Genomic DNA, 12,161 nt, shown 5'->3' with positions numbered 1-12,161 from the left:
CTGGGCACCACAATTCAAGAGAGATATTGACAAGCTGGAATGTGTCCAGAGGAGGGCGACTAAAATGATCAAGGGTCTGGAGAACAAGCCCTATGAGGAGCGGCTTAAGGAGCTGGGCATGTTTAGCCTGAAGAAGAGAAGGCTGAGAGGAGATATGATAGCCATGTATAAATATGCGAGAGGAAGCCACAGGGAGGAGGGAGCAAGCTTCTTTTCTGCTTCCTTGGAGACTAGGACGCGGAACAATGGCTTCAAACTACAAGAAAGGAGATTCCATCTGAACATGAGGAAGAACTTCCTGACTGTGAGAGCCGTTCAGCAGTGGGACTCTCTGCCCCGGAGTGTGGTGGAGAATCCTTCTTTGGAAGCTTTTAAACAGAGGCTGGATGGCCATCTGTCAGGAGTGATTTGAATGCAATATTCCTGCTTCTTGGCAGGTGGTTGGACTTGATGGCCCATGGGGTCTCTTCCAACTCTTTGATTCTATGATTCTATGATTCTTCTCTTTCTTTCTTTGGAGGCCTCTTTGGAGAGTTCTCTCTCTCTTTCTCTCCCCCCCCCCCCCCCCCCCCCACACACACTTCTGGATTTGCTGCCATGTTAATGGACTGAAGGGGGACAAGAGGAGGTATGTCCCATGATTCATTAATACTTCATCTTTGGACATACTGACTGTGACTTTGGAATTGGCCCAGTTATTATCTCAGTGTAAATGATCTCAAAAAGTGAAGACACTGAGAATAAGGAAGCTCAGAAAGGGGGTGGGAAGGGGAGGGAGAGATAGGAAAGGATTGCCTTGGCCACCTTTGTGTGGAGAAGGGAGAAGAGAAACATGCTGTCCAAGACGGTCCAGATGGGAGAAGCTTTGGCCTTGCCATCCACAGAGCTGTTAAGCTGAAAAATAGGGTGCAGTGTCCTCTATTTTCCTCATTTGATATCCTGGGGGGAGCAGCTCTCAGAGAGAATGATTTAGCTAAGCAAATTTATTTTAATGAAGCTATTGAAAAATTTACAAGAAAAACTAGAAAATATACTTTTAAGATAATGTATAATATTCTTGTAAGTTTAGAATATGTATTTCCATATAGTTAAAAAATAAATACTACTTTTGTGTAATCATTTAAACTGACTTATTTTATCCTAAATCCCGTAGAGCATCAGACTGCTCTTAACCTTAGTGGTAGGAAGGAGGCCCCACCAAAGATCCTGGCCTGGGTGTCTGCCCTAGGATCTGCGGGCTAGGAGTAGCTTTCTGAAATGGAGTTGAATTCCTAAACACACAGTTATCTGTTACAGACTTTCCCCTTTAAATATCTTTGGAAACAATTGCTTAAAATAACCCTTGTTTGTTAGTTTATTGAGTTGGGACTATACTTTACAGTTCATATTTGTAAGGCAATTCACAGGTCAAAACTTGCTTAGATTATTATCCTTCTTTCAGGTTATTTCAGGTCCAAACCTGTATTCTAGTTATGTAAATATAGGGTGCCCTTGCCGATCATGATCGAAGGTCAAAATGATAAAGAAACCTGTTGTTCTGAAAGCTTGCATAAGGACTTTCCATGCCTTTTTTGTTCACCTAATAAAGTTATATTATCACAATATAGCCTTTATGTATCCGTCTATTTATTTCAGTATTTATATTTTCCTCTCTATTCAGGGATAAAGAATGAATAAATACAACAAATTTCTGTCCTTATTGTGAATGGCTTTTTTGAGCAGGCATTTGCAAATACAGTGTAACAGACATAAGAAAATGGAATGGTTTGATGATGTGATTGGACAATGTTTTTAATGAGGAGACCCTAATGATACATGTTTTTGTTGATTTTATTGATTCTGTTATGGTTTTATTATTCGATTGTTTTATTATATTGAAATTGTATTTTATGGTCTCGGTACCGACTGTAAATCGTCCTGAGTCACTTGCGGGCTGAGAGGGACGGTATATAAATTTATTTATTTATTTATTTACAGCATTTATATGCCGCTCTTCTCACCCCGAAGGGGACTCAGCGCGGCTTACAGCATATATTTTCATACAATACATTATATTATTAGCATAGTGCAATATCAGTATATATTACTATATTGAACTATACCATTATATTGTAATATTATTAGTAATATTACATGTAATGTAAATATATAATTATAATTATAATATTGAATTATTATTACTACTATTATATTATATGTATATACAATATACAAGATGGAAGTGTCTTCTGCTCCCTTCTGTCTTCACTCTGGCCAGAGCAGCCATTGGTGCCAGAAGGGGGAGGGGCCTCTCAAGTGATGATATAGGCAGAAGACAAGATGGAACGGCAGTCGAGAACAAATGAAAGTCAAGAAATGGCTTCAACTGCTAAATTTCATTAGCCTGTTATCTCTATGCCCCTCACATTTGCAGCCACCAACATATCGTATGCATGACATACAACAGTAAATGTCTCATGTCCCCAAATAGTATTTCCATCCTTTTCCCTAAATCTCTGGCACTTGTTTATCTTATAATAATTGCATCCCATCTTCTGCAAATCATGTGCTTAGAGCCAACAAACAAGGCATTTTTATAGTAAAAGTGATCTTTAGTATTTCTAAGAAGAGGCATGCTTCAAATCCTCTGTGGCTATTTTGATACCTGAGTCCCTCTCAACACTGCCCTATATCCTAAGATCTGATCTCAGATTATTTGTTTATACCAGATAATATGGCAGTTGAGACTCAATCCAGTTCAAAGCAGATCACCTGTGATCAGATCCTGGGCTATAAGGACAGTGCAGAAGGGGCCTATATGTTCCAGGATTTGAAAGCATTAAGCCATGGCAATTAAAGGGATGTTATACTGCAGTCCAAATGAGGTTTTGATTGTATTCAAGGAAAGAAGAAAGACTTGATTTATACTTAGTTGGTGGATCCATCCCCTCCTTCTCACAAGAGGCTTAGCACAGGACAGCTGAAAAGCAGCTTCAAAAACCATCAAAAAGATTTAAATGGAATGTTCTGGAGATGAACAGGGAGCTGTGTCCCCTGCAGTTTACCATGAATTGCCACAGATCTCCTGTTTTAGATATATGTTTCGTTACTTATTGTTCAAGAGCAAAAAAGAAAGAAAGACAAACACCACAGTTGACGAGAGTGAGTTTTATTGGCTGAAACTTGGTTCAGCCCTCTCTGACAGAACAGGTTTTGTAACTTGATAGTTTTATAGTGAATTTCCTAGCTTGTACTTCATGTCTCATGCATTCTGATTCTAGGTTAATCACTGAAGACAAGATAGCCTTTCAATAGACGAGAAAGCAGCTGTCAGGAGGTCTGGAGTTTATAGCAAGCCTAGCAATTTGAGCAAGAGAAGCAGAATGGAAGAAAACAGAGAGACATCACGAAACACAGAGAAAAGTGTGAACACCCTGTCAGAGTCTGTCAGTAATTCTTGGCTGCCTCAGGATTCCCGTCAGATTTTTCATCTTGTACTTCTTTTAACCCTTACATATGCCATCTTGAAAGTCATCCAGCTGTTTCGGCACAGGCAGCACCTGATCAATGCTCTCCAGTGTTTTGCACTACCTCCCACACACTGGTTGTATGGTCATATCCACAAGGTAAGCTGACTCCAGGAACTGCATTGTGTGTTTAGGTGTGTGCTGTTTTGTACAAAAAATATGTGCATTATTTAAAAAAATAAACAACATACAGGTTTAAAGCAATTTCATGAATCATCAAAATATAATGTAAAAAAATCTCAACCAAACAGCACAATACATCATTAAAAGTGAATCACAAGCAGTTTCTAAAAGCTAGATGGAATAAGAATATTCTTATTTGCCAAGGGGAGGAGAGTAAGGAAGGAGGCATCCTAGCCTTCCTAGGTGTAAGTAAAGGTAAAGGTTTTCCCCTTAATGGTAAAGGATATCCCAGGCAGAGGAGAAAGATGACAGCCAGTTTGTTTAAGGGAGAGGGAGAGAAAGTAAGAAAAATAAATGTGATTTTAAGTGTCAACACATGTAGAAGACAAATGCTACAAACTTCATAGTCAGAAATGTGTTTTTGCTTAATATGCATTAACTTGAGTTTTATGCCTCATTTTCTAAAACTACTAGAATCACTGACTAGAGATGCAAACCTAATTCCCAGAATGCACATAAACTGATATTTTCAAATTCAAACATATAATGTAGATGACACCAGAGGAAGAGTTTTTGTCTGCGGCATCCTGGACAGAAAAATACCCACGATGTCATCAGCTATGGTATGGACAATTTTTAGTTGCCATGGTCATCAACCATCCTGAATATGCAAAAGTAGTCCTTAACAGAAGTGGTAAGAAATTTATTCTCTTTTTTCCTTCTCTGATCATATGAGGGCATTTCACACCTTTATTCCACAGCAGTAGTTTATGAGGCTGTTTGTTTTCCTGATATTTAAAAATCCATTTGAGTTTAATTTCATTTCAGATTTAAGGACAAGCAAGTAGAAAAGCAGAGATGAACAACATTCTGTTTGTGACATATATATCTTTGTGATGCCTGTTGTAGATCAGTCTCTCTCTTGACTCTAGCCAGCAAAATGTGACTAACTGCATGTGCTCTGGAACATGAGACTTCTTGGGTATTTTAAAATTATTTTCAAAGCTTAATGTATAAGACACTTGTTAAACCATGTAACAGTGACTTATGACCTCATCTCATGTGAAAAAATAAGTATCCTAGAATAGTTCTATCCCAGTTCACTCATGGAACTGGTATGATCAGATGACATAGGCTGACTTCCAGCATGGTAGGACACTGCACAGCCAACATGGTACCTTCCCGCGTGCCATTAGGAACAATGGGGATACTGTGGAATTAAGGCATGTGATGGGGAAGCGTCAGCTGCTGGGATTTCCTCACTGCTCCCCCAATTTGCCATGGAGACAGGCAAATCACAATGCTGAACCTCATCTATGTAATGAGGTCCTTAACATGAACAAGCTACATTGATTTCAGACAAATGCATTTGTTGGTTCAGCTACTTGCTTACTACCCCACTCCATGCACAAACACAGAGAGAGTAGCTGAATTAGTCACACTGCTCTATTCTGTTCATAGTCCACTCTTTCGAAACATTGGCTCACATTCCAGCCTGCAAAGAAATGTGATCATGCTCTGTGTCTGTCCACTTAAGGAGATGGGGGGGGGGGGGGGGGAGATATGTGTAAAGAGAATTCCATGGTTTGTGGTTACAGAGTAAAGTTTAGAAAATGAAACCTTTATCATTTGTGCTCACAAAAAACTATATCATATCATGTAATGATCTCCTCTCTGGTTTATATCATTATTTAGATCCTAAATCTTCTCTAGTATATGGCTTCCTAATTCCATGGATTGGTATGTATAATTCTTTTCTAATTATACAGATAACTGTACTCTGTGTTAAGCTTGTGACATCAGACATACACATATGTGCTTCAAATTTATTCACATAAATTTGCTGGAGGGCTTACACAGCAAATGTGTTCATTTTGCTACGGCATTTCAACTAAACTTGCTTGGCAGTCAGATGTTTACATCTGTACTAAATTTGAAATTTGAAAATTTGAAACACAGATTTAGAATTCTCACCAAGTAGCCAAAACTACACACTTTAGGATCTTATAGGATATCGCCAGAGCACTTAAAATCAGAGAACTAAAATTATGTAGTGTGAAAGGGAGCACTGCTCCATCCCATGTAATACTAAGGCTTGTAAACTGATGATGCACTGGAGATCTTCACTAGAAAGTTTTAAATATGGCTCCCTAAACAGCAAATCTGGAGATTACAGAGTGAATGGAACCATATGGGGCCTTCTAAAGGATCATGGACTATATCTCAGAATAAATCATGCTGCTGTCACCAATCTAAGGGATCATAGTTACTAATCCCACAGCTGGACACCAATTTAAAGGAATTTGACTCTTGGCACATAGTGTTTATATATATATATGAGGTAACGTGTGTACTCTGGTAGATTTGCTGCCACCACCTAAAATACTTTAGGATATTAAAGATGATTCTCTGAGGTAAACTTCTTCCTGCCACCCAGCTCTTCCTTAGCTCCCTGAGATGACTGTGATGTTAAGATGTTAAAACAGCTATAATTACCCCTCTATTCTGCTTTGGTTAGACCACATCTGGAATATTGTGTCCAATTCTGGGCACCACAATTCAAGAGAGATATTGACAAGCTGGAATGTGTCCAGAGGAGGGCGACTAAAATGATCAAGGAACAAGCCCTATGAGGAGCGGCTTAGGGAACTGGGCATGTTTAGCCTGAAGAAGAGAAGGCTGAGAGGAGATATGATAGCCATGTATAAATATGTGAGAGGAAGCCACAGGGAGGAGGGAGCAAGCTTGTTTTCTGCTTCCTTGGAGACTAGGACGCGGAACAATGGCTTCAAACTACAAGAGAGGAGATTCCATCTGAACATTAGGAAGAACTTCCTGACTGTGAGAGCCGTTCAGCAGTGGAACTCTCTGCCCCGGAGTGTGGTGGAGGCTCCTTCTTTGGAAGCTTTTAAGCAAAGGCTGGATGGCCATTTGTCAGGGGTGATTTGAATGCAATATTCCTGCTTCTTGGCAGGGGGTTGGACTGGATGGCCCATGAGGTCTCTTCCAACTCTTTGATTCTATGATTCTATGATTCTATAATTATTCCCACAGGAATAAATTACTACTGAGGCTTCTATAAAAGTTGAAATAGAGAAAATATTTATTGATAAGATCGAATAAGCAACTATCTTCTTTAATGAGGCACACAAGCTTGAATGGTTACTGAAGTACAATATTCTTGATGGTTTCTTTAAACAGGTACTTTGACTTAATCACGAGTAAAACTCCTCACTCTACAATAACACAGTAGCAGTGAGTTCCCCAGACTAACCTACTCAGGTTGTCCCTAGAGCAATTAGCCTCACTCTAAACAGAGTCCTCTATAAACTAATCTACTCTAACCAGAGAGCAAACCACTTGTGTAAAACCCACACAAGCACCCAGGAGACTACTTGACCGTTCTGGCCAATAATGCAGCCTTGCCTATCACAAACATTCTCTGTCAGAAAAATCTAAGCTCCCCAAAAATACCTCTCCTCTCTTCTGTTCCCAAAACCAATCTCCCTTCTCTCTCTGTGAAGCTGACACTTTTCCCTCTCAGGACTTAACTCCTCCCATCTGTCCTAACAAATCCTAAGAGATCTCCAGTTCCTCCCCTCTTCTCACTTTATCCTCTCAAGATGTCTGCTTCCTTTGCTTACACTCCCAAAATGGAGTCCCGCCTACTGATATCCCAGGCTTCTCTTTCGGCCTACTAGGTAAGCATCACTACAGGCCTCATCAGATGGGAGTAAGTTTAGTGTCCTAGGATGCTTCCACCCTGTCTTGGAGATGCTGCCCCATGCTGGATATCACACAATGTCATATGAATTCCGACAGAGGCCTCACCTCCAACTGGGGTGAAAGTGTCACTGGAGGCTCCCCCCCCCCCCCAACAGAGCACCCTGCCTGTCCTCTCTGGGATGGCAGCACTTCCCACATATGTTATGGGTAGCATTGCTGAGAAGGAGCTGTGTGCAGGGTGAGAGATTTGCCCCATTGCTCTTCTCTTTTCACAGCGATGTCAGGCAGCTCTCTGGGAGGGCAACGCTCCCACATATTGTGCGGGTAGCATTGCTGAGAAAAAGCTGTGCATGTGGTAAGAGATTTGCCCTATTGCCCCTCTCTTTTCACAGTGATGTCAGACAAAGTGCAATGCATTGACTGGCCTTTTTGATGAGGTCGCATGTCAGATAAAATGAACTCGTATTGCTATACCTATGTAATGTGAAAGAATCCAAGATATAGTTAAGACAGTTCTGTTGGGGTGGAGGATGTCTGCCAGGCCACATTGCTTGGTTCAGTGTTTGCTGAGTTAAATTTCAATGTGACGGATTCTGATCTGCAGTAGCTTTGGCACTCTCCAAATTGGGGTTTTATCATTTCTTAATTTTTATTAATCTTCTGTTTGAATATTTATGTGGGCTATTCACACCACATGATGGCACACTATTAAACATAATTCCCTGATGGATCTTGTTGCTTCCCCATCCAAAGGCTGTAATCTGGTTTAGAGAGATTTAGCCATTTTGTGTTTCATACAGAAAGAAAGGCAAACAAAATAAATATCAAACAAGCAAACAGAGAAGCCTGCAGTACCTTTCACTATGGGATGGTGACAGTTTTCCTGGAGAAGTATTAGAGAAAGAAAGAATGAAAAGGCAAGACACAGGGATGCAAAAGCATGGAGACTTAACATCCACATCCTACAGCGTAAGGCAGTGCTCTCAGACAGCAACAAGTGCACATACATTTTTTGGAATGTAGGACAGGAAGAAATACAGAACTCAGCTAAGGAATAAGATGTTTGTGGTACTTAACAGAAATCATTGTACAGTGTTCCCTCACTTATCGTGGGGGTTCTGTTCCAGGACCTCCCGCGATAACTGAAGATCTGTGAAGTAGGGATGCCATATTAATTTTAATATGTAAACATTATTTTAAATATTTTATATATTATTTTCTTACCCACGCTTCCTTACCCACCTTCCGGCCCATCCCAAGTGCACCTGCCTGCCTCCCTGGTCTCTGCAGACCCCAGCATAGCCTCCAGAGCCACGCAGGCATCAGCAGGCCAGGGAGGTAGCCTTTCCCGCCCCAACCAGGGGCAGCTCAACCCATTACGCAAAGTAAGCATTTGCAGTATAGTTGATTTTGCCCAGGGGCGCTCTTGAGGTGCTCTTGGGGGAAAATAGACCTTGACATATGCGAGTTGTAGTTACTGGGATGTATAGATCACCTACAATCAAAGAGCATTCTGAACTCCACCAATGAAATTGGACCAAATATGGTACACAGAACTCCCACGATGAACAGAAAATATGTATCACTGATTGGTTGGGGGCGGGGCGCCAAAATACTGTTTGCTTACTGTTGAAAATTACCTAGGGCCGCCTCTGGCCACAACTCAGGCCACCAAACTTCATAGTAGACAATGTCATGGTTGACTCAGTCAAGCAGATGCTGGTAGGCATTCTCATTGCTATGACTACAAGTGGAGGCCAGCAAGGCAGGTCTTCCCCGCTGCACCTCAGGCTGCTGCACTTCCGGGGTCCCTGGCCTCCACTGGACATAAATATTTTATATTTTATATTAATATTTTCAAAAACCCGCAAAGTGAGTCCACTAAAAGTGAACCGTAAAGTAGCGAGGGAACACTGTATAAGGAAATCATATATGAAATTTGCCATTTGGAACTCAATAATATAAGTGGTGACAAAAATAATTAAAACATGCCAAGTCCAATAAGGATGAGCTGCATATTGGTTTTCTGTATGTGCACTGTGTAGAGACAGCTGCACCCTTAAAAGTACCATAAAAACACTTGCTGATACATTCCTAAACTTACAATGGAAACAGGAAACCATGGATTTTGAAATTAATGACTTCTACCAGAAGCTACCACAGAGCCACTTTGGAGAGACTAGAAATGTTGGCAAAAATGTCTGGCAGAATTGTACTACAAAATCAACTAGGTAACCTATAAAATTCCCAGAAAGGATATATTTTGTCAGATGTGGGTAAATGAAACCTCCAGTGCTGATCCCATGGGTATGTGGATTGTACCATAAAAAACCAGACAGATATTTTTGATTTTTGCTTCTGACATTCTCCTTTTCCCTGGTAGGAAAGGGCTTGTTGATTCTGAATGGACCTAAATGGCAGCAACACCGGAAACTGCTGACCCCAGGTTTCCATTATGATATTCTCAAGTCTTACACCACTGTCATGGCTGAATCAGTCAAGCAGATGCTGGTAGGCATTCTCATTGCTATGACTACAAGTTCTGTCCACTTTCTTCATAGGAGCTGCCATCACTTTAATGTAGTAGTTAGGTTCAACAGTCAGAAATCTAAGGAAAACTTTGATGATGACTTTTACTTCTCTTGTGTGAAACCAAGATCTTGATGCTAAAAAGATTGAAGTTTTCCAAGGACCCGCAGATACCGAGGGAAGCCTAGTGGGTTCTGCTAACTGCGAGTGTTCCGAGACAGAAATCAGGATCTTACCAGTGTGAAGGCAAACAACAGAAGCTTAGTCAATCTGCGATTGGATGTTTGTACAGCATGCTCAAGGTGTACGAGCATTAACTGTAAGGAAAAAGCAAGCATCTTTATATATAAGAGTTTCCATGCACTATCATTGCTATGGTTTGAAATTCCCTCCTGGTTCTCTGATTGGCTAGCACCAGAAAGCCGTCTGGTATTTCCCAGGCCTGTAATTGGTTGAAAGGTATTACTTAGCTAGCACACATGCTGATTGGAGGAGGCAGTGATGACGTGACAGTGGATCCTCTCCCAGCTGGGCAGGGAAGCTTTTGGGCTTCCAATCGGCTAATGGAGGTGGTGAGGCCTCCAGGGGGCTGTATCAATGGAATGTATCAATGGAATGTAGGAAGCGATAAATGTCCAGAATTGATTGGATTATGATGATATCAGGTCCAGGATGCAAGGAGACTAGATGCTGGATTCCCAGACATTTTCCTATGCTGGGAAGACAAAGGAAAGGTCCAGAAATGTCTATTGAAGATGGATAACAGGCTGCCTGGGTCCCCCAAAGGGGAAGTTTCAGGTGGCCAGTGGATGGCCTCCTGCTGAGTGTCAGGAAAGACTTTTGTCCAACAGATTATTGTCCTGACCGTGCCTTCTGCCCAGGGCTGAGGAGAATTCTTGCAATAATTTGAGATAAAAGAGTTCACTTTGGTTTGCCTTCTATTTAATGTATTTCATAATATCAAAAATAAAGCAGTAAAATAAACTGGTTATTCCTTTTTATTTGTTCTTATTATAAGCTCAGTAATGATGCGAAGATTCAAAGGAGCAAAGAAAAGATATATAACATAGGGTTGGAGAGAAAAGTGTTGGCAAAGTCCCAAAAATATTGTACCAGCATAGGAATTATATTTCAATTTTGTTTTAATTGAGGTTGCATCTCCCTGGAGAAATCTTTACAGGGGCCAGGCTTCCTTTGGATGATGGCTGGTGCAGATCTATTAGCAGCTGTGAAGCAGGGGGCTTCCTCTGGCCACTGCATCACTGGGACATGAACGACCATCTGGGAAGCTTGGGGTTCACCAGTGGGGACCCTCGGGTGGGTTCAGCTCCATGAGCTCTGCACTCAGCCCTGCCACAACTGGAGAAACGGTGGCCCCCTCTATATATGCGTTGATCCAGACTGGCTTAGATTAAAGAGCTGAGCCAAAATGTGTATGTGGAAAGAGAAATTGGCTTCACGAGGTTGGGGTTTGCTAATGGTCCTGGGACGGTGGAAGAAGGCTTCATGCCATGGATGGTTTCTTTCCGCTGAGTTAGATTTTACGTTTGCAAAAATCTTTCTGGCATTGAGAGAGCATGCACAAGGCAACAGTGTGGAGCAGTTGACAAAGTGGTTAATTCTAAATGGCACTAACTAATTTCTACATCTTATCCCTACACTTATTAGCAGTGCATTCCAAACATTTCATCTCAGAACACATTTTTAGATACATCGTTTTGTTACACAGTAATTCAGTTTTACTATCAAACCAGAGATTAAACCAACTCCGTATAAGAGATACAGACACATACAATAAATTGTAATAATGAAATGTATGGGAGCACATCATACTGCATGTAAAAATCTTATATATTTTTTAAAATTATATGTTTTGTAAGATAATAACATATATTCCCAAGAGTTTTCTAATTTTTTGGTATGTTCATGTGACACACCAATGTGTCATCATGACACACAATTTGAAAAGCTCTGCTCTACAGGCTTTTGCGATCTCAACTAAATTTATAAAGATTGTGGGAATAGATTAAACAGGAATATGGCAAAAAGTTCTCATGTATTAGCATCTTGAAAGAAAGCAATGTTGTCAGCTACTCTATGATTAACACTCAATACTGTGAGTTTAGAAAAGGAGTCAAACCCATAGTAGAGTTAACTACTTTGAATTGCACTGCCCTAGATTGTGAACCTGAAGTCACCCAACGCGGGCGACAGTGGGGGGATTTGCCAGGCAGTGTGGTCAATCTGGTGTGCAGCAGGGAAATCCAGCAGCCCATG

At 40.9% G+C, this 12,161-nt stretch overlaps 1 protein-coding gene across 1 annotated transcript in view; it reads left to right on the top strand.

Moving 5' to 3' along the window:
* Positions 1-3,211: 3,211 nt before the first annotated feature.
* LOC132773888 (cytochrome P450 4A24-like) overlaps positions 3,212-12,161 on the top strand; it is a 32,980-nt gene continuing 24,030 nt past the window's right edge. The window contains exons 1-4 of the mRNA XM_067467895.1: positions 3,212-3,605; positions 4,182-4,323; positions 5,325-5,369; positions 9,739-9,866. Of these exons, the coding sequence (XP_067323996.1) occupies positions 3,363-3,605; positions 4,182-4,323; positions 5,325-5,369; positions 9,739-9,866 (558 nt within the window). The 5' untranslated portion in view covers positions 3,212-3,362. The remainder of the gene's footprint in view (positions 3,606-4,181; positions 4,324-5,324; positions 5,370-9,738; positions 9,867-12,161) is intronic.

Source organism: Anolis sagrei, chromosome 4 (assembly GCF_037176765.1).
Source record: "Anolis sagrei isolate rAnoSag1 chromosome 4, rAnoSag1.mat, whole genome shotgun sequence".
Classification (NCBI taxonomy): Eukaryota; Metazoa; Chordata; class Lepidosauria; order Squamata; family Dactyloidae; genus Anolis; species Anolis sagrei.
The sequence above is the reverse complement of the archived record's forward strand: the minus strand, read 5'-3'. Positions and strand labels throughout refer to the sequence as shown.